Genomic DNA, 27,773 nt, shown 5'->3' with positions numbered 1-27,773 from the left:
AAAAAAAAAAATAATCTCCTCTTGTAGATCACTATCAGTGCTTGTTTTCCATATACCTTTTTTAGTCTTCGAAATCTTTCATTACTTCTCATGTCCCTCCCATGAATTCTTGCATTTTACTTTTATGTTTTTACATTTTTCTTATTCTGTTATGGTGTTCAAATTTTATAACATTTTCTTAACAAAGTTTAAAAATAGAAAAAGTTTTTTGAGGCCTTGCCTTACTGGCCTGCTTTCCATTACCTATAGGGATAGTTGTCTGTACCTATTGTATTCTTTTTCTTTTAGGTGAGGTAGAAAGGTACTTGACCTTCCCTAAAATTGTGATATGTTTAAAAGTTTATAGAGCAAATTCCATTTAATCATTCATACACATTCTGCTAAGACATTAATTACAACACCCACAATGGAATTATTCTTTCTGCTACCTCCTTGAGTCTAAGAGTGTGGAAATTATCAAACAGTATCATTAATACCACACTAAAAGCCAGATTCTGGGGAGCTCTGGTGGCCTAGTGGTAAGGAGCTGCAACTACAATCCCAGAGGCACACGGTTCGAATCCACCAGATGCTCTGCTAGGGAAAGAGGGACAATCTCCTCCTGTACCAGTTAAATCTGATTTGATGGTGCACACACACAAAAATAAAAAAAAAAATAATAAAACAATAAAAAAGCCAGATTCTGCTGAAAATTATCCAAAAACAACTGGAATAGCACATCAACAGAGAACTGCCAGATGTGCAGTCTGGGTTTAGAAAAGGTCGTGGTACTAGGGATATTATAACTAATGTTAGGTGGATCTTGGTTTAAAGCAGAGAGCACCAGAGGAATGTGTGTGTTTCATGGACTGACTATGCAAAGGCATTCGACTGTGTGGATCACAACAAGCTGTGGCTGACTGAGAAGAATGGGAATCCCAGAACACTTGATTGTGCTTATGGTAAAAACTATACTTGGACTAGAAGGCAAGTAGTCAGAACTGTACAAGAATACACTGCATGGTTCAAAACTGGGAAGATGTACACCAGGGATGTGTCCTATCTTTCTCCCTTTCAATCTACATGCAGAACAGATCTGGGAGGCTGGGCTCTATGAGGAGGAATGTGGCATCAAGATGACACAACTCTGCTTGCTGAAACTGAGGAGGACCTGAAGCGCTTGCTGCAGAAGATCAAGGAATGCAGCCTTAAACAGACTGAAGCTTAACATCAAGAAAACAAAATCTTCAACACTGGACTGACTGACAGCATCATGAGAGATGGTGAAGAGACTGAAACTGTTAACAGCTTTAGTTTGCTTGGCTCCACAATCAATACTCCTGATACCAGCAGCCAGGCAATCAAAAGATGAATCGCACTGGGAAAGTCTGATGTCAGTGACATCAACAGAGTATCAAAAAGCAATGACTGTCAGTCTGGAGACTAAGATGCACCTGATTCAAGGCACAGTCTTCACAATTGTGCTATGCATCAGAAAGCAGGACAATAATTAATGATAACAGAAGGACAATTGATGCCTTTGAGCTGTGATGCAGCAGAAGAGTATTGAATATACCATGGACTGCTAGGAAAACAAACAAGTTCATCCTAGGGAGGGTGAAAGCAGGCTGTTCCTTTGAGGCAAAGACTCTGAAGCTCCATCTCACATACTTTGGGCATGTTGCAAGGAGAGACCAGTCCTTGGAGAGGGCCATCATGCTTGGGAGGGTGGAGAGACAGTACAGGAACGGAAGACCCTTGATGAAATGGAATGACTGGGGTAATGGTGGTGGGTGTGTCAGAGACAGTGAGTCTGGCTCAGGATAGAGCAGGGCTCAGAACTAATGCACATAAAGTCGCAGGCAACTTGATAGCATGTAACAAAAACATTTATCCTTTGACCTTATCCTTTCCTGCCTTCTATACTTTATTCCTGAGTAAATGCTGCTGTTGTGATTCTTGTATGGTTGATTAATCTAAGCAATGAGTACCTCTCTGGCAATACTGTTCACCTTAAACACCCATCCATTTGGCTGAAAGTTGAGTTAGAGGGGTGTTTTATTCTAGGCTTTAAAAGCCACAGTCTGAGGGGGTCTACCAGCCTTCTACCAGTAAGCCTGGTTTTGAATTTTCATCTACATTTTTCACCCTGCCTATCCAGTACTCTCTACTGTAATCTCTTTTATAGTGATCTGCAGTTGTAGCTGAGCACCATCTAGTTCTTCTGGTCTCAAGGCCATAGAGGTTGAGTTTCATATAGTCTATGTATTCTTTGGATTATTTCTATAAATCTTTGCTTTCCTTCCTTCTTCTATGTTCTGGAAAAACAAGAGACCAATAGTTACACCTTAAATGGTGGGCTGCTCCAAAGCTTTTAAGATCCTTGTTGCTACTCATCAAAGCGGGATTTAGAACATGGTGTTTGTAGATTATAAAAGTGAACTCACCGCGGCCCTCTGCCCGGGGCGGGCTGCCCTCGGCCCCCGGCTCGGGGCGAGCGTCGCGGCCCTCTGCCCGGGGCGGGCTGCCCTCGGCCCTCTGCCCGGGGCGAGCCGTCGTGGCCTTCTGCCTGGGGCGGGCTGCGCTTGGCCCCCGGCTCGGGGCGAACCGTCACGGCCCTCAGGAGCAAGAAGGCAAGCAGCTGTAACCCAAGACCACCAGTAAGGTGATAAAGCGTCCTCCCTTTCCCCCTTTATATCTACGCCCCTGTTCAGCATGAAGAAGCCAGAGAGTCGGCATCCAATTCCCAAATCAATAAGACAGTTGGTTTAATTACTATTGGAAAATGCTTGTCATTCCTCTGTAGCATCTGGTCCCCACTGGACCCTCATCATTTCCTTCACCTGCTCCCCCCACCGACCAAACTGTGCAGCTCTGCAACTGCATCCTGGCCCATCCTCACCCTTCTGCCCCCAACCCTCACCTCCTTGTACCCCCAATATGTTTTTCCCAATTAAAAAATATTAAAAAAAAAGAAAATGTAAAAAAAAAAAAAAAAAGTGAACTCACAGTCTTCAAAGATTATGGTCTTCAGAACCAGGATCAGCAACTGACTTACACACGGTATCTAGTTATCGCTAAATTGATCTCCAATGGCTCTACAATTTAAATGGCTATATTTGCAGCACATATTAACATGAATGTAGAAATAGTGTCTGCTAAACCAAACATACAGTCATGGATGTAGACTCTTTCTTGCATCCATATCTATTTGTCTCCCCTGTCTGCCTATATATAGCAACGCTATTAATGTTATGACTGGTAATACAGGACTGAATATGTAATAGGGTTGAGCTCTGTTACCTCTACCTCTTGGACATTTCTCTGTATCTTCCCTTTCTTGTGATACCAGACTGATTATATTCTCTCTTTCCCTCATTCAACTTAGTATGTGTTTATTATCTATTCTACTACTCCTCTTCCTGACTTCTGCCTTAATTTTTTTTATATTGTTTGTATATGTGCAATTTTTTGTGAATGTGAGTCAATATGACTTTTTAAACATTCTACTCCCTCTTCTACTGTTTCCAGTTTCAAAAATATGGTGGCTTACTTTCTGAGATATCTGATTTATTCTCCTCCCCAATTTTTACATAAAAATTTTCTTTTGTCTTTTTTTAAAATTTATTTTTATTTATTATTTGTGTGTGTGTGTACCGTCAAATCGGATCTGACTGGTACAGAAGGAGATTGTTCCTCCTTCTCCAGCAAAGCTTCTGGTAGATCTGAACCGCACTCCTTCTTGCAACTTCTTTTGTCTTTTAATGACTGTCTCTGTACAGTTTAGTTAGGATTCTATTTCCAGCAGTAGAGTTTTGGTTTTGGAAAAGAACACTGGCTAGTTAACATGAACAACAATAAGGTCCTGAGCTAGTTTTCAATTTTTTGCTCTTCAGTTTCAAATTCATTCTCTCTGTTCTGTGTAAATGTATCTATCTGGGCATTTTTGTTCTGTGCCAGTTGGTGTTAACTTTTGTCAGCAGAGAGCACTGGAGAAATCTTTGTTTTCTGTTCCAGCATGCTTGCTTAGTTTCAGAGTGACAGCCCCTAGGAACAGCTTTTCCAGGCACTCTAACGGTGAATTTTTATCAAGTACTAGAGAGTAGACTTCCACCATTGTCCCTCAAAGATACAGCTCAGCCATTCCATGAACCACACAACTAAGTCCTTTCCTCAAAGTCAAGATTACAACCATGAGGCCACAGGCAGATGAGGAAAGGAATTATTTTTTTCAACATCCAGGAACCTGTAACTTATACATCATATATAATATTAAAATAAACCTCAAACTTACTGTTGTGAAATTGGAGTCAACTCTTAACTGAGCCCAGCAGGTTTTTAGAGGCTGTAAATCTCATGGGAGTGCCCATTTTCTCCTGAAGATCAGCTGGTGGATTTAACTGTGTGCCTTTTTGTCAGCAGCAAAGCTCCTTACCCTCAAGGTTACTAAAGGTCTACAGCCTTATAGTATAATTATAAAAAACAGAAATATTAACACATTAACGTAAAAATTATTATTGAAATGCCACCAACTGTCCATTCATACATTTAATATCAATACAAAGCTTTTTATAAATGGGTTTTCACTCATCTATTACCTTATTTAGGATCCAATGTACCTTTAGCTGTCATAACTCTTTGGACGCTGTTAAATTATTTTTCTCCGTCCTCCTCGCCCCCAAAGTGGACATGTGAGTACAGCACAGTTCTCCAAAATCTTTTCTCATTCTTTTGCAGAAACCTCAATTTAAGTTTCTCTGATAAATTATCACAACTTGATTCAGGCATTTTTGGCAAGACTATGAAAGAATACTACATCTTTCTCAGAACTTCCTATCAGGAGGGTATAGTAAATACTTGTATCCATTATTAACGAAAATTTACATACCGTGAAATACATAATATTCTAAGTGTCAGTCTGGGCAAAGAGGGCCAAAGAGAAGAATGAAGAATTCAGAACTCAAATGTTGATGGCCTTGCCTGCTTCAGATAAGAAGGCAAATGACCTTGCCTGCCTGGCTAAGCTAGCAGGTGGCTCGTAAATCAGAATGGAATGTCCCTCCCTAAAGACTCTGTTTATAAAAATCCTCCCCAGTAAGTTCACAGTGTGACTTCCCATTCTGCCTCTCCAGGATGAGGAACTCACCCGGGAGCTCCCCTTCTACACCCCCCCTCCCTTTAATAAAGCTGCATTAAGCTTTCTCTCATTCTCTGTGATTTCTTCTTTAAGTCCACTAACCTAGCTTAACCTAGCACTAAGTATATTACTCTATTCCATGAAGTTTTGAAAAATCTATGTATTCACCAAACCTAATGAAGAATAAACACATTCATTTATAAATAAGTTTCCCCATAGTCTTTGCACAATCTCTATCCCCTAATAGGCAAGTGCTTACCCCCTCCCATTTTAGAATTCCACATAAATGGAATTATATGCTATGAACCCTATAATGTCTTTTATGGTGGCTGATCATGTTATATGTATCAGCACTTCATTATTATTGAATAATAAGTAGTTCGGCCAAGAAAACAAACAGATCTGTCTTAGAAAGGGTGAAACCAGGCTGCACCTTAGAGGCAAAGACTTTGAAACTCTGTCTCACTAGGCATGGTGCCAGGAAGGCAGTCTTTGGAAAAGGACATCATGCTTTGAAGGACAAAAGATCTGTGCAGGAGAGTAAGATGCTGGATGAGATGAATTTATACACAGTGACTGTGGGAATGGGGGCAAGTGTGTCAGAGATGAAGATGTTGGCTCAGGATAGGGCAAGGTTCAGAGCCATTGTTCATAGGGGCATAATGAACAGAAGTCAACTTCATGGCATATAATAATAAGTAGTAGTTACACACACATTTATATATATATATATATATATATATGTATATGTATGTGCGCACGCGTGTGTGTATAAAATCCCCTCCAAGTTTTCATTCTTATATTGATAGTACTTTACGAGTTGTTGTGGTAGTTGCCGCATGCCATCAAGTCAGAACCGACTCATAGCTGACCCTCCAGCAAGTATATTTACACAAAAGGATATGCCCGGGGGAGCTCTGGTGGCACAGTGGCAAGAAGCTGCACTGCAATCCCAGAGATACGCGGTTCAAATCCACCAGATGCTCTGCCGGAGAAGGAGGGGCCATCTCCTCCTGTACCAGTCAGATCCAATAATTTAAAAAAAAAAATGCCCAGCCTTCTGTGGAGCACCTGATGGACCTGAACCATGTACTTTTGGGTTACAGCACAGCTTCGTACCACTAGAAGATTTTAATTATGATAAAACTTTTCTTCTATGTTTATTGCTTTCTATGTCTTTTTTTAAAATTTTTTATTATTTTGTGTGCTTGTACCGTCAAATCAGATCTCACTGGTACAGGAGGATATTGCGCCTCCTTCTCCGGCAGAGCATCTGGTGGATTCGAACCGTGTTCCTCGGGGATTGCAGTGCAGCTTCTTGCCACTAGGCCACCAGAGCTCCCCGCTTTCTATGTCTTAAGAAAACTTCTTTATGCTTTCCCTCAAGTGAGAACTATATTCCCCTATGTTCTCTTACTATCTAAGTTGTAAGTTTATATTTTAAGTCTTTTCTGTCCACTATTTATCCACCCTTAAACAAATACTACACTATTTTGATTATTACAGCTTTACACTTATCTTCAGATCAGGTATTTAAACACATTTTACGTGCACTTTGATATTTCTCTAAGTATGTTGAGATTTCAAATGGGATCTTGTGGTAATTATGGACCAAGTGGGGTGAATTATTAATGCCTTAATTCTTAAAAACACAATTAAGTCTGTCAAAGAACTATGACATGCAGACATCTACATTTTAAAAGTATTCTTTTTTAGCTCTCTATAGAGGTCTTGTAAAGAGTTTTCGAAGGCCTTTTATTTTGGAAGTAGATGGCCAATTCTTCTTCCTAGTCTTAATTTGAAGGCTCAGCATTTTACAGAAAGGAGCAGTTCAAAGACGTTTCCCCAATTATATAGATGGACTAATTCAGTGACTGGGGTAATGAGAGTAGGTGTGTCAGAGACAATAGGTTGGCACAGGATAGAGCAGGTTTCAGGGCTACTGTATGTAGCATTGCTATGAGTCTCAAGCAACTCAATGACACATAACAACAACAACATCACAGAGGTCTTGAATATGTTTTGTTAAAATTTACTACTCAAAATTTTTAAGATGTTTTCATTATAAAAAGCACTTCTAAAAACGCCATTTTCTAACTGATTATTGGTACATAAAATACTGACATTTTATGGATTAAACTTGAATCCTTTAATCTTGAAACCTTTAATTATTATGTAGAGTCCTATGTACTTTTCTACAGAAATATGTCACCTGTAAATACAAAATTTTAGTTCTTCCTTTACATCAGTACACCTTCTTTCAGTATTTCACTAACTAGGACTTCCAGAATAATGCCTAGTACACTGGAATATAATGTGTAACACATTCCAAATATGAAAGGAAATTTTTCTTTAAGATAATTTAAGGAAAAATAAAAAGCTACTCTACCAATGCTGCTGTCTCTCAGAATTCCTTTTCTCCATTCATCTTTTATCACTCTGGTGTTAAATCTCAATCCTGGAAAATCGTAACCCCTCAAACCTGTCTTCTCTTTCTCCAGAGAGCAGCATGTATCACAAACTTATTCCCTTAATCCTGCTAGCTAAGCCTCTGGCACTTTTGAAAGTGTTATTTTAAATGTCACCCCAAACAAACAAATGCAAAGTTTTCTTTCACAATTAATAACTGCTGTTACTAGTAGGAGCCATCAAGTCAACTGACTCACAGCGATCCTATGAACTGACTGGAATCTTCCCCTATCCTGGGACATCCTCACAAATCTCTGATAAGCTTGGGACCACTATGTCAATCCAACAAAGTTGAGGATTGTCCTCTCTCTACCATTCGCAGCATGTCCCATTCTGCTCTCCCAACTGGTCCCGCCTGATAACGTTCAAAGGATGTGAGCTCAAGTTTCACCATCACTGCCTCTTAGAATTATCCAGGCCGCACTTCTTCCAAAACAGAATTAAAAAACAACCCACCTCCCCCCCAAAAAACCTCAAACAAATTACTCTTCTTTGGCAGGCCACGGATATTCAGTACTCTTCTCCAACACTGCAATTCAAAGACATGGATTCTTCTTAGGTCTTATTGTCCAATTTTGCAATGTGTTTGAAAGACTATGGCTTGAATCAAACACCTTAGCACCTTAAAGAGGTCTATGACAAATTTTCCCAGTGCAAAATATCTTTTGATTTCTTGACTACTGCTGTTATGGGTGCTGATTGTGGAACAAAACAAAACAGTCACGAACAACTTCACTCTTTTCTCCATTTATCCTGATGTTGCCTGTTGGTCCACTGGTGAGAATTTGTTGTTTTTGTGATATTGAGATGAATCTGTATCAAACATTGTAATCTTTAATCTTCTGCAGTCAAGTGTTTCAAAGTCTTCTTCACTTTTAGCAAGCATAAACTGCATCATCTGCATATTACAAGTTAATCGATGAGTGTTCCTCTAATCCAGATGCCGTATTTTTCTTCATAGAGTTCAATTTCTGGAATGATTTGCTCAACACACAAATGAAATAGGTATGGAGAATGAATACAACCCTGACACACATCTTTCCCGATTTTACACCATACAATATTCCCTTAACTCTGTTTGGACAACTGCTTTTTTATATAAATGTGTATTAAAGGCATGACAGCATAGAACATAACTACAGTTAACATGAGAAGAATGGGAATCTTACAACACTTAATTATGCTTATATGAAACCTAGACCAAGAAGCTCTTATTCAAACAGACAAGGGGAGCACTCATTGTTAAAAACAAGAAAGGTGTGAATCAAAGCTGTATCCCTTCTTTCAATCTGTATGCTGAGAAAATAATTTGAGAAGCTGGAATTTATAGAGTGATGTGGCATCAGGATCAGAAAAGACTCATTAAAATCTTGTGTCATGCAGATGATACTACCTTGCTTGATGAAAATGAGAACTAGAAACGTTTGCTGCAGAGAATAAAAAATGAGTCTTCAATATGGATTACAAAACATCAAAAACATTTTCACCACTGGGCCTATAGGGAGCACCATAACAGATGGAGAAAAGACTAAATTGTCAATTATTTCATCTTACTTGGATCTACATTCAACACCACTGGTACCAGCAGTCAAGAAATCAAATAGTGAGTTGTACTGTGAAGTCAGCTGTCAAGGTTGTTGTTGTTGTTATGTGCCGTTGAGTCGCCTGCGACTCATAGTGACCCTATGTACAACAGCCCTAAACTCCGCTCTGTCCTGTGCCAATCGCACTGTCTCTGACACTCCCATCCCAATTATCCCAGTCACTGAATCAATCCACCTCATAGAGGGCCTTCCTCTCCTGCGCCATCCCCCCACCCTCCCAAGCATGATGTCCCTCTCCAAGGACCGGTCTCTCCTCACTACTTGTCCAAAGTAAGTTAGATGGAGCCTCAGAATCCTTGCCTCCAAGGAGCCACCTGGTTTAACCCTCTCCAGGACAAATCTGTTTGTTTTCCTAGCAGTCCATGGTATTCTCAGTACTCTTCTCCAGCACCACAGCTCAAAGGCATCAGTTCTCCTTCTATCCTCCTTGGTCACTGTCCAACTCTCTGATGCATAACAGGTGATTGCGAAGACTATGGCCTGTATCAGACGCACCTTAGTCTCCAGAGAGACACCACTGCTCTTCAGCACTTTGGAGAGGTCCCTAACAGCAGACTTTCCCATGGCAATGCGCCTTTTAATTCACTGGCTGCTGGTGCCAAGACTGTTGACTATGGGCCAAGTAAACTAAAGCTGTGTACAATCTCAATCTCTTCACCATCCATCCTGATGCTGCCAATTGGTCCAGTGGTGAGAATCTTTGTCTTCTTGACATTGAGCCTCAATCCATATTGTAGGCTGCAGTCCTTGACACTCTGCAGCAGGTGCTTCAGGTCCTCCTCAGTTTCAGCAAGCAGGGTTGTGTCATCCGCATAACGCAGATTGTTGATAAATCGTCCACCAATCCTGACCCCACATTTCTCCTCATAGAGCCCAGCCTCCCGGATAATCTGTTCTGCATATAGGTTGAAAAAGTATGGAGATAGGATGCATCCCTGGTGTACGCCCTTCCCAATTTTGAACCATGCACTGTTCCCTTGCTCTGTTCTGACGACTGCCTCCGTCCAAGTATAAGTTTCGCATTAGAACGATCAAGTGTTCTGGGATTCCCATTCTTCTCAGAGTCAGCCACAGTTTGTTATGATCTACAGAGTCAAATGCCTTTGCATAGTCAATGAAACACAGATAGACATTCCTCTGGTATTCCCTGCTTTCAGCCAAGATCCATCTAACACCAGCTACAATATCTCTAGTACCACGACCCCTTCTGAAACCAGCCTGGACTTCTGGTAGTTCTCTGTTGATGTGCTGTTCCAGTCGTTTTTGGATAATCTTCAGTAAAATCTTGCTTGCATGTGAAATTGTTCTGTAGTTTCCACATTCAGTTGGGTCGCCTTTCTTTGGGATAGGAACAAATATCGATCTCTTCCAGTCAGTTGGCCAAGTGGTCGTTCTCCAGATTTCTTGGCACAACTTGGTGAGCACGTCCAGGGCAGCATCTGTTAACTGAAATATATCAATTGGTATACCATCTATTCCTGGAGCCTTATTTCTGTCAAGGACCTCTCCAAAATACTAAGGGACAATGATGTAAGTATAAAGACTAAGGTGCATCTGATTTAAGCCATGCTCTTTTCAATCATTTGCTAAGTATCTCCGAAAGCTGGACAATTAATAAGGCTGACAGAAGAATTGATGCCTTTGAGCTGTGGTGTCTGAGAAGAGGACTGACCATCCCATGGACTGCAAAAACAATAAATAAATATGTCTTGGAGAAAGTGTAGCCAGAATGCTGCACTTGGAGGCAAGAATAGTGAAGCTTTTTTTTCTCCCCCTCCCTCCTCTGAAAGGAACAAAATGGAAAGGCAGGGTCAGCAAAGAGGAGGAAGATCCTGAATGAGACAGACTGACACAATGACTGCAGCCTGGGCTCCAGTATGTCAGAGATAATGAGGATAGCACAGGACAGAAAAAAGTTCAGATTTGTTGTTCATAGGATCACTCACTAGGAGTCATACTCGGCACCATCTAACAGCAGCAGCCACCACCTTAAAAGAGACAGGGTGGTTCACTGGTAGAATATTCCCTTTATATCCTTCTTGAACTTCACTTCTCACTCAGTCTTCCTTACTTACCTGTTTTTGTTCTTCGTTTCCTTCCCCTTTCCCAGTAATTTGTACACCTCTAGATCTCACTCATCCCTTTGATCCCCCAAATTAGTTCTCCTCACTTAAGAATCTGGCTCCTTCTTTTTACTCTTTTCAAGTTAACTACATAGTACTCATTAGCTCTTTCCTTATTTTGTCCTTCATAGAAATTATTTTTTTAAAATTTTTTAAAATTTTTATTATTTTGTGTGTGTGTACTGTCAAATCAGATCTGACTGGTACAGGAGGAGATTGCCCCTCCTCCAGCAGAGCCTCTGGTGGATTTGAACAGTGTACCTCTGGGAATGCAGTGCAGCTTCCTGCCACTAGGTGACCAGAGCTCCCTCAAAGAAGTAATTTTTAACTTCAATATCAATAGGGAAATGAGTAAATTTTGTATATTCCTACAACAAAAGTATTTGCTACAGAAACGTTAAGAAAACTCTAAAGGCAGCTTTTAATCTATGGTATCACTGTTATTTTGGGCCAAGTAATTCTTTGTTGTAGGGGCTACTGAGTGCATTACAGAAAGTTAAGTAAGCAACACTCCTACCTCAATTCACTATAGGCCATCTTCAGTTCTGACAAGCAACTGTCTTTTCACATGGTCAAATGTTCCCGGGGCACAACCTTGCCCCTGGCTTAAACTCACTGATATTTATAGATACATATTACAACAAAAAAATGTCAAACCATTTTCAGAAAATAAACTATTTTACATTAGTTCCTATTAACATAAAGATAAAAAATATGCAGTATAATACTAAAAATTTCTTATATATACCACACAGAGACATCAAAACTTTCTAAAAACAAATACAAGGATGATAAAGCAATATACTCTTTAGAGGAAAGTGAGACTAGTATTATTGTTATTTACTGTCTATTCATGGCTGACCTGACCATCTGGTAGGTTTTCTGAGGCAGTAAATGACATTGAGGGAGAATGCCCACCTTTCTCTCGCAGAGCAGTTAGTGAACTCCGAAGCACATCCTTCCCACTTAACCACCAGCACTCCCTTGGGACTAGAATCAAGCAGGTTTAAGCCACAATTCTACTAACTTTTCTTTTGTAAAAAGAATGTTTTAGAGCATATGTGAGAAAATATTAATATTTGGCAAAGCCTGATGATGTATATACAGTGACAGTTTTTCTCAATGCTGTTCTATATACCTAAAACAAAAACCTTCCCATAAATGGAAGAAAAAAAAATTGCCTTTATTGGTATTTTCACGCTTGATGTAATAGCAAAATTTTAAATCTAATACCAGGTAAAAAAATATTTTTCTCCTCTCCGAAAAAGTCCGTGCCTTTTGGGAAAGTCAAAGGATTATAATGGAGCGTACTTTTACAGTGTAACAATCTGCAGCGCGGTATTTAGTTTAAAAGATACTCTCAAAAATTCAACTTTTCATTTAGATGCCCAGACAAATGTAATTCAACACATACTAGATAAAATCAAGTTTTACAGAATGTGGATTACAGCTAAAATATATTAACTGCACGTTTATAACATAATATAATTATCATATACAAAGGGCAAAAAGCAATAGGATACTTCGAGAAAGGCAATGTAACATACGAAGGGGAGTTTTGACAGAATTACATTTGACTACTCAACTTTATCAAATTTAGGGTAACCTAGTATTTTTAAATTTTAATGGCATAAATTCTACAGGTTAATTCGAACCTATCAATGGCTTCTACCATGTGATTTACTACCTCTAAAAACCTTCTCGATTCATTGAAACTAATAAAATTTAATAATAATAATAATAATAAAAACCTTCTCGAGTGTCAGCACTGAATTGGTTCTGACTTGCTGGCAATGAGTTTGAGTTTTTGAGTTTTCAATGGCATAAAAACCATACTAAAATGTTCTAAAAGTTGAACAGGAATTTTGATTATCACTTTCATACTCGTTACTCCTTTCTTAAAAACAAAAAAATAAGGGGAGTTCTGGTGGCCTAGTGGCAGGAAGCTGCACTGCAATCCCAGAGGAGCACGGTTCAAATCCACCACATGCTCTGCCGGGAAAGGAAGGACAATTTCCTCCTGTACCAGTCAGATCTGATTTGATGGTACACGCACACAACAAATAATAAAATAAATTTAAAAAAAATATATAAAACCCAAAAATTTCATAAAAGTATACTTAATTTAATCCCAGAGGTATGCGGTTCAAATCCACCATAGGCTCTGCTGGAGAAGGAGGGGCAATCTCCTACTGTACCAATCAGATCTGATTTTACGGTACACACACACACAAAATAGTAACAGAAAAAAAAATTTTTAAAAAGGGAAATGTGTAAAACAAAAACAAAAAACATACTTATTAGTTTAAAATAAGTACACTTATTTCTTTACCTGCAACTGCTAGATTTTGCCTCCTAACAAGACTTTTCCCCCAACTTCTGTTTAGTTTTTGCCTTTAAGGTTTAAGTTAAATATCTAAGACTTACAAAGTCTTCCTCCTCAAACTGTAATTTTTCTGCCTTGTCTTCTTTCTTTTCTTCCCGAATCTCTGTTGGTGTTTTTTCTTGAAAGGCAGAGCCTTTCCGGGAGTGGAAGCTGCCATTCCAGTGACGATGATTCCCTGTGCCACCTCCGCTACGCTGGCTCATGCCATCATGACCCCGGTTAGAGCCATGCCATCCAGACAGACTTCCTGTGATTCCAGCATATGATCCTCCCTTAGAGACACCAGAGTCCACAGAGTCATGGCGGAACAGGGAGGGCTGGTGCCAGGAATCTAGAATAAGGAAGGCAACAACATCAGATTGTTTACTCTCTGGAAATTCAGAAACTACTGAGCCAGACGCTTCCTTATCTGGAAAAAAATCAAAAGTCCTTCAGGAAATCTCTTCAATAAATGATTAAGAAACAAAAAAATATATTCCTTGCATAATATATTTTTCCTAAGGGAGTTTTGTAGGCCTACTGATTAAGAACCTGTGCTGTAATCTGAAAGGCATTCAGTTCGAATTTACTAGCGGTTCTACAGGAGATGGTCAATCTCCACCTGTGCAATTTACTGACTCTGAAAATGTGTGAGGGTCAGCTCAGCCATGTGTCAGTTCTGACTTAATGGCATACAACAACAATGTACTTTTTCAGGGACTAGTCCCTCCCGACAACATGCCCAAAATATTGAGATGAAGTCTCACTATGCTCCTCAACTAGGAGCATGCTGGCTACAGATTTCATTTTCAGTACTACTTACTCATTTAATTCAAAGTTTAATGCATATGAAGTAACTGAAAATACCATGGCTTGATTGGGTCAGGTGCATCTTATTCTATGAATTCAACTATGTAATTCATGAGAAGAACATAAGATGTTACACCTAGAAAGTAAAACTGGAGTATTTGAGAATTATGCACATAAAAGATTTGAAATACACTCCCAGCATTTACCAATCATCAGTCTGTCACAATGTAGCATCTTCTGTTCTGCTTCAATGTTGGCATTATGCCACTGCTATTTCAAATACCAACAAGGTCACCTAGGTTGGACAAGTTTCAGTGGCACTTAGAGAGCAAACGTAGGAAAAAACAAGACAGTTTAAGAGAATGGAATGTTTTGTTCAGTTGGACATGCGGTCACCATGAGTTGGAGCTGATTCAACAGCAACCAGCAAACACCTGGTGTAACCTGAGCAGTTCAAATGTAATCACGAAAACTGGGCATGGCTTACCTCCTGTAGTTCGAAGGGGCCCATTGTTAAAAAAACCATCAGATGAATTATGTCGACGCCGGCTAACTCCAAATCTACCTTCACCTCGGGACAGGTGCTCTCCGTGTTTTTCAAAGGTAGCTGCAGGGGTCTAAAATGATAAGGAATACAGAAGCAAACAGGTTAAATAGGTATTATTAGTCTCTTTCAATATCTTACTAGGTTTTTCATCAGGCTTTTAGAAAACAACTATTAATGGTGGTAGCAATACCTATTATGTGCATGTGAGTCACATAAAGGTACAACAAGCCTGAGTTCATTTAGATAAATCCTAGGTTACAGAATTAACTCACTTCCCTTACCCTAGAACAAGAAAATTATTCATGTCAACTACTTACATAAAGAAATTAATCCTGCCAAAGGAGAGAAAAATTAAGACACTTCAAAGAAAAGTTCTAAAGTTTTATTATTCTTATATTGTACAAATGAAAAGAAAACCCAAACTAAAGCCTAACACTGCTATCAAGTTGGTTTGACTCACAGCAGCCTTACAGGACAGTGTAAATGCGCCATAGGGTTTCCAAAGCTGTACTCTTTATAAGGTAGAATGTCATGTCTTTTGCCCAGTGTGGTTGTTGAATTTGAACCTTTGACCATCCAGTTATCTGCCAAGCACTTAACCACAACACCAACTGAACCTTTAGCTTCAATCTGAACTTGCATACTGAGTATGATGGTTTGTTCCACAATCAGCACCTGGCCTAGTTTTCACAGCTGATACTGAGTTTCCTCAACAATTTTCTTCCATCGATACAGTCAGTCACCAATATCAATTAATCAGGTGAGGTGCATGTGTATAACTGTCACTTGTTTTTCTTATAAAAGCTATTTGCAATGAATAAATCACTGTTTAGAATTCTATCATTCTATCTCCAGCCTCACTTCTGTAACCAAGTCCACATTTCCCCAACTACTGATCTTTCATCCCTTTTCTGCTGCACATTTGGTCGATTTCTTACTGCAACAATTGGTACAATTGGTACACCTATCTCCTTCTCTGGATCTGGTTGTTGGTGCATAAATCTAAATGATAGTGGTATTCACTGGACTTCCTTACATGTGTATAGATATTATCCTGTCACAGCATTGTATTTCAAGGTGGATCTAGAAACAGTCTTAACTATGAATTGAATCTCATTTTCCCTCACCTTTTCATTTCCAGCTTAGTGGATCATATGATTATCGGATTAAAAATGTCCTATGCCAATCCATTTCTTTTCACCTATGCCTAGTATGTCAACATTTACGTATTCCATTTTTCTTAACTCTCCAATTTTCCTATATTCATAATTCTCATATTCCACGTTCCAATCACTAATATCTGTTTCTAACTGTTCCTCCTTTGTGATTCCCAGTAAGAAGGCACAGCCTCTAGTACCATATTTGCTGCTTTATGTGTGCTCTATTGTACACAGGGTTTACAGAGACCTGTTATTTCAGAAATTGATGGCCAATCTTTCTCCCTCATCTGTCTTAATTTGGGTGTTTAGCTTTAAAGCAATATTTGACAGAACACTTACCCAAAATAGCAAATGAGAATATACCATGTACCACTTATTAAAAAAGATTAGGGAGGTCTAGTAGCCTTGTGGTAAGAAGCTGCACCGCAACCCCAGAGGTACACGGTTCAAATCCACGAGATGCTCTGCTGGAGAAGGAGGGACAATCTCCTCCTGTAACGGTCAGATCCCGTTTGATGAGTATATCTAGTATTACGAATACAATACACTGTTTTGTTTACTATAATTTTACTAGAAACACTTAAATTCTCTTAACTTTTGTTGTTACTCTTTACAATATATACTTTTTAAAAATAATATCTATTAGTTGGCAAAATAGGAAACATTTTTAAACTTACAAACTCCCCCAAATTATCTTTTATCAGTAACAGACTGTTCTGTGTCCTCTGTTGTATTTGTTTTTACATCAATATACACATTTCTCCTGAAATCAACAGAATGTCACCACACTGGTTCGGACTCACAGTGACTTCACATGTCAGAGCTGAATTGCGCTCCCCAGAACATGTGTGACTTTTTAGAAGTAGTCTGCCAAGATGTCTTCCAAGGTGCTGTTAAATGGATATGAACTGCTAGTCTTTCAGTTAGTAGCTGATGGCTTATCTGTCCCAGTAGGAGCTCCCTGAAGTAGACTATTGTTGTTAGAAGCTACAGAGTACAGATCTGACCGCTGTCCTATCCTGTGCCATCTTCAACATATCTGACAACTAGAACCCACTGCTGCACTGTATCAATTACAACCACTCTAACAGAATTTTGAGGATTTAATCTGAGATCCATGTAGTAATTAAACAATTGCTTTTTTTCCTCCTGCTTGACAGATGTATTGATTGCAAAGCTCTATATTCCTAAGGACCATTTATTTCCTTTTTATCTCTGTCCTCAAAAACTGTTCTAGAACCAAATTCACCGACTACGAGTCTACTCTGACTCAAACAACCTTACAGAAGTACCCGTACAGGATTTCTAAAGAGCTTCCCAAAAATAAGCTCTGGTGGCATATAATACATTATGTGTTGCCCTCGCTTCCCAGACGCAAGATGGGCAGTCTCCTTCAGTAAAAATCTGGAGGTTTGGAAACCCAATGGACAGTCTCTGATTCAGAATCAGAATCAATGGCAGTGGGTTTGGTTTTTTGGTCTATCTTTTTAGAAGTAGGCTTCCAAAGAATCCTCTTGAAGTTGGTGCATTCAAACTACTAATCTTTTTAGTTAGAAGCTCCATGCTTAACTACCACCCTAGGGATCCTAACAATTGTTTAGACTTTATGTTTTGTATCAAAAGTGAGCTTGAGCTAACATACAAGTTTTAAGTACCCTATATAAAAAGTTAATCATATAACCGAGACACTTGGCAGCAAGAGACACACACTACCTATAAATGTATATTATTTTAATAATTTATTAAGAGACATCTTAAGTTTATGAAAATGGGTTTTGACACTTCAGGCAAGGCTGAAGACATAAGACACATCATAGACTGATTAGAAATAAAAAGAATTGGTGTATGGATAGTTAATATAGAAATGAAGACTACCTTAGCTGACTGTGGTGTTGAGAAATTTAGCCAAGCAGGAACAAAGTCATGCTGCGCCATTTAGGTCCAGTGTCTTTTTTCAGTAAGGTGAGGCATTCAACCTCATGGCCAGGATCTGAAAATGAGAAAACTCAAATCATTTATACTAGCCAAGAAGCTATTAATATAAGTTCAAAGCTAAAAAACCAGATATGGGGAAAATGATGTTATCAAGATGCCAGCCCAAAAATATAACTTGACAGTGTTACAAAAGGTCATTTGAGGAGTGGAGTAAGTGACTATCCTATATTACCTGCTTTATAAAAAGACCTTCATTCTGAGCTTCTCAATCTACTTATTAGGTTATCTAAGATAGCCTAAACATCCCTACCTGAGATGTTTTATTACCAAAAAACCCACAACACCAAAACAGCAAACCGTTATTCATCAACGTATCACCATGAAAAAATACCAAAACGGAAAAAGATGGTATTAGGTCTGGAAGGTGCATGAAGACTGCTGCTGAATTCCTGAGTTACATCTTTAGAACCTGCATCTACTTAAGTACTTGATACCATGAAAAGAAATTAATCTGCTTCTGGTACTCAAGTAAATTCTGGCAAAATCAAAAGAAGTTATCTTCCTAAAGAGGTTTTTTTAAATTTAGTTTATCTTCATTTCCTCCAAAAACTAACATCCATTTCCTGAAAGATCTTTTGACATCCAGATCATGCCACCATTACTCTAAAAAATTAGTTCTTGAACCACTCCACTGACACTCTTCAGATTAAATATCTCAAAAAAACCAGTAGATTATTTTCCATGATACATTATACACATAGTATTCTCTCAAAGATAGACAGAAAATAGTTACCCCAGAGTGTAACCTCTGTGGTCCTGTTTTCTGAACTCCTTGTGTCTGCCAGCTGGATCTCCACGAAGTTCACTTGGTAAAAGGGTGCTTAAGTAGCCCGGACAGCAGCACGCCTTGTGATGAAGCACAAAGAAGCCAGGCTCTGTGTGGATCACGGTCTTAGTCCCTTCAATTGCTCATCTTAAACTATCTAGTTCCTGACACTTTCCCAAAAAGGGGAAGGGGGAGGGGAGGGGGGGAAGGGGAACATAAAAAGGTATTTGTTACATTTAAAAAAGGGGGGAAGGGGAAAGAGCTATGTCTATGTTCACCTCATTCACCTTCCTTGAGTGATGGCACTATGATGCTGCTTAAATAGATAATATGTGGACATTTGCACAGTAAGTGTCAACACTGTTCATAACAAGATCATAGCTAGAAAGACAGGTGGGCTTATGTGTGAACAAATGATGTCATCAAGGTGACAACCGAAAATATAATTTTAAAGTGCCTATAAAAGATCTTCTGAGCAGTCAACTACAGTGGCAAAATATCCACATGACAAAGCCCTTAAAAAACAAATCTCCTTCTTATGTAGTTGCTAAAAATAGTGTGCAGTTAGGTGTTTCATTTGTCTTATTCTTAAAAATCTAAAGATAGAAGAAATCTTGGTTTTTTAGGAATGGGGGAACCCAACAAATAGACAGGAGCTTGATATACTTTTCTCGCCACACAATAGCAGCTTTCAAGGCAAATTTCTCATTTTATAGCTCCCAAATATATCTTCTACTTTCTTTGGTCTTCACGATTTATAAATTTAAAACAAGTAGAAATATGGGGATAATGGAGAGTCAAGAGACAGTTCCAAAGTAAGGATTTCTTCTTTTGTTCTCTGTATTTCAGTCTTTTCTGTCTCCTTTCGAAAGCTGAACTGAGCAACAAGGTGATCTGAAGAATCTTCTACCGCATCAGTAGAGAAGTGACTTATTATTTTGATCCATTTCTATCATTACTCAATTATTTTAAAGGTCACCGGAATCTTCCCTCTGAGTAGAAAAAAAAACAAAAAAACAAAAAACCCACAGCATTATAAGGGGCAAAAGTCATTGTTATACATAATTGCTAAAATATGACAAATAACCAATCAAACGAAAGAGAGTCAAAACCTTGAAGTCCATTTTTTTTAGACAGGAATTTAATGTATAACCATACACTAGGAGGCTCTGGTGACCTAGTTAGTGAGGAGATGTGCTGTTAATCCAAATGCCACCCGTTTGTTCGAATCTACCAGTGGCTCTGTGAAATAAAGACAATCTTTCTTGTACTATTTACAGCCTTGGAAATCCAATGGAGGATCAACTATCATAATATTAATTCTACTCAGATATTAAATTTAATTAATGTGCAACTATCTATAGTAGTAAGACAACTAGATTTAATTTCTTCATAATTTTTTTAAAAGTTAACCTGATCAAAGTTTGCCTTCTTATATAACCATGTCTGTAATCAAAGGTAATTCATATAGAAATGTACATTAACAGGTCTTTTAGATTACCCCTCATAAATGGAACAGTTTGCCATAAATGAGCCAAGTGCCATAATGCTTTTTGGTTTATTATCCTATTTTACAGCATTCAACCACACAGCAGTATAACTGAGTAGCATCCACAGTTATGTCCTAAAACAAGAATAATATTCTTCAAACTTTTGGTACACAATCTTAAACCCCCATCAATAAAGAGAAGTAAATTCTTAAGATCTGAATTAAGATTAAAAAAGGAAAAAAAATACAAAAGCACTTTGGCACATTCTCCCAAGGTTTTTCTGATATAACAGTTACTCTGTGGACATTACACTGATAAATTCCCAGTTTGCACACTAGGTCCCATGTATTCATGTGGCAGGATACTGAATATCTCTGCAAGAAAATGAAAGGAAGTAAGTCAGAAAAAGGCCCTACAGGGTTTCAACTATATGGGCAATGCATTACTTCTGGAGCGATGGCTTATATGTTATTGTTAAGTCCAGTAAGTCGAGTACATAGTGACCCCATAAGTAACAGATCTGAACACTGACTATCCTGTGCCATCCTTAACACATCAGAGTCCATTGCTGCAGATACCCCATCAATCACTGAGGGCCTTCCTCTCCTTTGCTGATTTCTCTACCTTTCCAGGCACGATGTCCCTTTACAAGGAACAGTCTTATCCTAACAACATGTCCAAAATTATGTGAGACAAAGCTTCAACATCTTTGCCTCCAAGGAATATTCTGGTTGCACTTTCTCCAAGACATATCTGCTCTTTCAGCACACTTCTCCAACACCAAAACCCAAAGGCATCAATTCTTCTTCCGCCAGCTCTCAGATCACAACAGGTGACTGGAAAGACTGTAGTTTTAACCAGGCACACTTGAGTCTTTAAACTGACATCTTTGTTCTTCAGGATATTTGGAGAGGTCCCTGACAATAGTCGGTCCCAATGCTGTGTGTTACTAGAGTGTTAACTTAATGATGAGTACTATTATTTACTTATTATCTATACTGACAGGACTTGCCAGAATTCAAGTTGGACTCAGAAAAGGCCAAAGAATTAAAAAAAAAAAATCACTGCTCATGTCAGATCAATCTTGACTGAAAGCAGAGAATACCAGATGTTTCCTCGTACTTTACTGTATATGCAAGGCATTTTAATGTGTAGATCATAATAAGGATAACACTGAAAAGAATGAGAATTCTACAACAGTTATTGTACTTATGCTAAAGCTGTACATAGTCTAAGAAGGAGTTATGGCAAGGTTTAAAATAAGCAAAGGTGTGGGTTAAGGTTATGTCCTTTCTCCACACCTATTCATTGTGTATGAGGAGGACTGTGGCATCAGGATTGGAAGAAGACTCATCAACAACCTGTGTTATGCAGCCAATACAACCTTGCTTGCGGAAATCGAGGAGGACTTCAAGTACTTAATATGATATGGACTGAAACGTAATATCAAAAAGACAAAGATTCTCACCACTGGGCCAACTGACAGCATCATGAGCGATGGAGAAGAGATTAAGGTTGTCAATAATTTCAGCAGGCTCAGCTAGTTCCACAATCAACACTTTTGGCACCAGTAGACAGTAAATCAAAAGAGGAACTGTGTTGGGGAAGTCTGCTGTCAGGGACCTCGCCAAAGTGCTAAAGAGCAATGATGTCAGCCTAGAGATTAAAGCATGCCAGTTAAGATGGACTGACAGGGTGATTTTAGGTGTATTAGTGAGACTAGCCCAGGATAGGACAGGGTTCAGAATAATGTACACAGGGTTGCTATGAGTCGCAGGGGACTCAACAGCACATAACAACACTTGTAACTTGAGTAATAAATACATGACAGTGTTGTCCCTGTGATAAATTTTTCTGGAAAAGAATCAAAGTAAGCTTCATAACAGAAAAGAGCAGCACTGTTAAGACACTGGAAGCAGAACCACTTATGATTGGAAAGCACTCAAAATGAGAGGAGAACCAGCTGCAAACACCCCCTAATAAGTGGAACTATGTATAAATCTAGGAAAACTTTTAAGTTTTAAACAATTAAATGGAAGTATAAAGATCAACATCTTAGACATTACTGAGCTGAAAATGAACTGTTATTGGCTACTATGAACCAGACAATCATGATCTATTATGCCAGGAATGAAAAATTAAAGAGTGATGCATTCCTAGGCAAAAAAGAACATTTCAAGATAGATCCGGAAGTAGAATGATAGGATATTATCCATACGCATACAAGGCAGACCTGTTAATACAACTATACCAACCAAAAAAGCCAAAGATGAAGAAATTGAGGACTTCCACAAACTTTTGCAGTCTGAAACTGATTAAAAAAGCAATAAAAATGAATTCATAATTGAGAAGGCAAAAAGTGAGAAACAAAGGAGGACGACTGGTAGTTGGAAAATACAGACTTGGCAACAGAAATGATGCTGGAGATAAAACAATTTTGTATGATCAATCACTTATTCATTACAAATACCTTTTCAGAAAATATAAACAGCAACCATTACACATGGACCCTATCGGATGGATTACAAAGGAACCAGTGTGACTATTAATAATCAAAAGAAAGCCAGAGTTGACTACTGAACAGAACATCAAGTACTGTCAAGTCAAATTAAAGCTGAAGAAAACAAGTTCACATGAGCTAAAATATGACCAGAATTTAAAAACCATCTCAAGTTAAGAGTTGATGCACTGACACTAATGACCAAAGATGAATTATGGACTGAAATCAAGGAAGCAAGCAAAAGGTCCTTACAAAAACCAGAGAGAAAGGAAGGATCAAAATGTATTTGTAAGAAACTCTGAAACTTTCATTAGAATGCACAGATGCCAAAACAGGAAGAAATACTGAAATAAGGAGATAGAGATCTGAAAAGGTAGTTTGAAAAGACAAAGCTGGGTTGTCTTCAAACAAAATGTGCTAAGACACAAGGTTGTGACGAAACTGCAACTTTTACTCACTGCTGGTGGGAATGTAAAATGATACAAAAACTATGGAAGACAGTCTGGCATTGATGGAAACATAAGTACCACTTGACCCAGCAAATCCACTATTGGGAATACACTCTAAAGAAACCAGAGCTGCGACTAAAAACAGATAACGCACACCCATGTTTACCGCTGCATTATTCACAATAGCAAAGAAATGGAAGCAACCCAAGTGCCCATCAACAAACAAATGGACAAAAAAACCTATGGTACATTCACACAATGGAGTATTATGCAATGTTGAAAAAAATAACTTGAAAACTTTTACATAACAAGAGAGATCCTGAAAGATATTATGCTGAATATCTCAGTTACAAAAAACCAAATACTGCTTAATACTTTAGACTGCTGTTATAAAATAGGACTGACACAGAGGTGAGCAGAGAATAGGTAGAGTGGATAGGTAATGAACACTGCATTCGAGCAAATGAGGGGAAGAAATGTCTGACAAAAGGTGTACTGCAAAGCAGTCCAGGGAAGGGAGAAGGGAGGGAGAAAAATATGCAACAATAAGAGAACCAAAAAAAAGGTAATTAAAAAAAATGAGCTAAGAGCTACAGTTAGAAAACCACAAGGGAGACATTTCTCAAACAGAAAGAATTAAAGAACATATTCAAGCTTAAAGTCCCATACTAAGGATTCTATGAGCAAAATTCTGAATGATACAAGAAGCATCAAAAGATGGAAGGAATAAAGAACCACCATCTATACAAAAAAGAACTGGTCATCACTAACCTATTTCAAGTAGAAGCAAATGATCAAGAAACAATGGTAATGAAGTAAAACATTCAAGTTGCACCAAAGGCACTGGCACAAAAAATAAGGTCTCAGGAACTGGTGGATTATCAACTGATGGATTATCAACTGACGGATTATCAACTGATGGATTATCAACTGATGATTATCAACTGATGGATTATCAACTGGTAGATTATCAACAGATGCATCCGTGGATGAACTCACTAGCTTATGCCAAGAAATTTGGAAGACAGTTACTTGGCCAACTGACTGTAAGAGACCTTTATTTGTTGTCATTCTTTAAAAAAAACACAACTCAGTTTTATTTCTATTTGTTGCTATTCTTAAAATAAATATTAAAAAAAGAAATCGAACAGAATGTGAAAATTATTTAATAGTATCATTTATATTACATTTACTGAGATCTTACTAAGAATTAATTAAAATTAGCTGGAACATTATATGGACAAGGAACTTCTAGAAATTCAAGCTGATTCAGAAGAGGCAATGGAAAGAGGAATCCTACTGCTGATATCAGATTAATCTGTTATACTTAACATGCAAATACATCTGAGTATGTGAAGCATAATAAATCATAGATTAACACTGAGAAGAATGGGAACCCCAGTCATTTAATTCTGCTCATATGAAACTTACACAGAAATTAAGAGGCTGTTATCTGAACAGAGAAAGAGAGAAGACTGCATGGTTTAAAATCAGGAAAGCATGCATCAAGGTTGTATCCTTTCTCCAAACATATCCAATCAGTATGCTGAGTAAGTAACTTGAGGAACTGGACTACATGAAGAAGAATGTGGCATTAGGATTAGAGGAAGACTCATCTACAACCTTGCCTCCAGAAAAGTGAATAGGACTTGATGTCCTCTCCTAGTTGCAGATCAAAGTCTACAATATGAGTTACATACACCTCAACATTAAGAAAACAAAAATTATCACCATTGAGCCAATCAACAGGTAAGAAAGAACACAACAGGTGGAGAAAAAACTGAGGTTATCAATGATTTAATTTTACTTGAACCCACAATCAACATTCATGGGGGTAACATTCAAGAAATCAAAAGACGTTATGTAGGGGGAAATGTGCTGCTAAAGACCTTACCAGAGTGCTAAAGACCAATGATGTCACTATAAAGACTAAGATTTGCCTTATTCAAGTCATGGTATTTTAACTGTTTCCTTTTGACCTGAAAGTTGGACAATGAAAAAGGAGGACAGAAGAAACATCCATGCCTCTGAACTATGGTATTGGCAAAGAGTACTGAGCATACTATATATAGGAATTCAGTATTGAAAGTAAAACTTCCGAATGTACAAATTTTTTTTAAAAAAACTTTGAAATAAGTGTAATGAATATACTGAATGTAAAAGGACAAATAAATCCGTCTTGGGGGAAGTGCACTTAAGAATGTTCTGTACAAGGCAAGGATGATGAAACTTTGTCTCACTCATCTTTGGGAATGTTATCAGGAGACCAGTCCTTGGAGAAGGACATCTTGCTGGGAAAGGTGGAGGATCAGAGAAAGAAAAACTTTCAACAAGATAGATTGATACATTAACTGTGTAACAATGGCCTTAAGTAAACAAATTTTGCAGATGGGGCAGGATAGGGCAAGGTTCTGATCTGCATTCACAGAACTGCTGAGTTTCAGTCAACTGTGCAGCATCTAACAACAATGGAAAATACAAAATTAACTGTTGTGTATGGGGCACTCAAATTAAGAATGTCATGCTTAAATCTGTCTTCTATTTTTCACTTCAAACAGGTGTAGTTCTTAATGTAACTAATATCAGTCAAACATCTTAGTGTAGCTTTCTATGCATGTTGTTGTCATGCACTGTTGAGTCTGAATGGATTCACAGCTGATCTTCCTGCAGATTTCCAGAGGCCGTATATGCACAGATTGTCCATTATTCCCCTGCGGAACAGCTAGTGGATTAAAACCACATGCCTTTTCTTTGCATAAAAAAAATTCAAGAAACACTTCCAGATACATTATAAAACATCTTTCGCCTACTGTAATAATACAGTAGGACAAAGTTCAAGTCTACTGTTCATAGGTTGCTAAGAGTCCTACTCAACAGCACCTAACAACTACTAATAATGTTCTGATACATGCTGTATCTATTCACTACAAACCAGAGCATGTATTTTGGGTTTTTGATATATTATGCTTTAAGAGGGTTTGGTTCTTAACTATAAACTGTACTTAAACTGGAAATTCATAACCTGGGAATTTAATAATAAATAACCTAACTGTACTTTATCTTGAGATTCTGGTTCAAACCAGAGAACTAAGATCCAAGGTAGAGAGATGATTTATTAGCTGATCATTATTATGATTATCATTATTATAATGACCATTTAGCATAAGCTGATGAAACTGTTAGTCACGCAGAAAGAGTTCAATCTGAAGCAAATTCTCTTTACAAAGATCACTAGGCTTATTCCAGTTTTCTAGTTTACACTTAGACACTTCTTTTTAACTTATGTAGCAGGATGTACTAAAGCAGTGAATGTAGAGAATAAACAACTGACAAAAACTTTGCTAGTGGTGTGAACATTCTGAAACTATTCTCTAACGACAATCTATCCACTACCTCCAATATACTCCTGTGGAGAGTTGTGCAGCAGTACATACATTCGCATAAGGTGTAGTGGGAAGAGGATAGATGATGGACAGCAGTGTTTAGTAAAAAAACAAAAACAAATGAAAGATGACAAAAGTAACATTATTTCTGTTCTGGAAGTAAAAGAGTAGTAGGAACATATGAAAATGAAGGTGATGGGTTTGTTCAGATGCCAGAATTACAAATCTTTTTCTTTCAGAGTCAAAATGTTTTTATAATCACATTACTTTGTTCTGCAAATTTTTTAATTTCTTAGTGATGCTTTTTGGGCTGTGGCTAATTATATAGGGTGACTAATACAATGATTTCTAGATTTTGCTTACTATTTTTTTTCTTCTTCTGTTCTTTTTAATTTTATTCATTTTAATGGTCATTTACAGAGATTTTAGATTTCCATTCATTCATTGTTGCACTTTTCTCCCTGCCCACTCTTCCCTCACCCTTACTATTTATTTTTTTTTTTTGCGTACAATCTAATTTTATTGGACATAGGGATAACTATTTTCCAAAGTAATTCCTTTTGCTTCGATAAGCCATTCAATTCATAATAAACCTAACTGGTATTATACAAAGATACTTTTCTGTTCTTGTCAACTTGAGTTTCAAGTCTATGTTCACAATGAATTGTTTAAATAGAAACTCGACTGGAGTATTAGTGCATGCTGATGCATGATATATTATGCTCAACTGCTATCAAAGGCTGACAGTTTGAACCCATTGAGGCACCTTGGACGAAAGGCCTGGCAATCTGCTTTCAAAATATTAAGTCTTAAACTGATTAGGCACAGCTGTGCTCTACAATATATGTGGTTGCCGTGAATCAGAATCTACAGCAATAAGTACTCAATGACACCTAACAATTGTTTTCTACTGCAACTTTTAAGCATACAAATTTCATTTTCTGCAAGGATCCCTGGTTAGTACAATGGTTAAATGCATAACAGCTAACTGAAAGG

At 38.1% G+C, this 27,773-nt stretch overlaps 1 protein-coding gene across 1 annotated transcript in view; it reads right to left on the bottom strand.

Moving 5' to 3' along the window:
* The window catches only part of GPBP1L1 (GC-rich promoter binding protein 1-like 1), a 47,914-nt gene extending 28,785 nt beyond the window's left edge, over positions 1-19,129 (bottom strand). Inside the window, exons 1-4 of the mRNA XM_006898986.1 lie at positions 18,923-19,129; positions 18,070-18,184; positions 14,975-15,104; positions 13,740-14,029 (exon numbers count right to left, since the gene is read on the bottom strand). Of these exons, the coding sequence (XP_006899048.1) occupies positions 13,740-14,029; positions 14,975-15,104; positions 18,070-18,129 (480 nt within the window). The 5' untranslated portion in view covers positions 18,130-18,184; positions 18,923-19,129. The remainder of the gene's footprint in view (positions 1-13,739; positions 14,030-14,974; positions 15,105-18,069; positions 18,185-18,922) is intronic.
* Positions 19,130-27,773: the final 8,644 nt, after the last annotated feature.

This window comes from Elephantulus edwardii, unplaced genomic scaffold (genome assembly GCF_000299155.1).
Source record: "Elephantulus edwardii isolate Elephantulus edwardi_28Jun2011 unplaced genomic scaffold, EleEdw1.0 scaffold00243, whole genome shotgun sequence".
Classification (NCBI taxonomy): Eukaryota; Metazoa; Chordata; class Mammalia; order Macroscelidea; family Macroscelididae; genus Elephantulus; species Elephantulus edwardii.
This window is presented reverse-complemented; position numbering and strand designations above follow the sequence as displayed.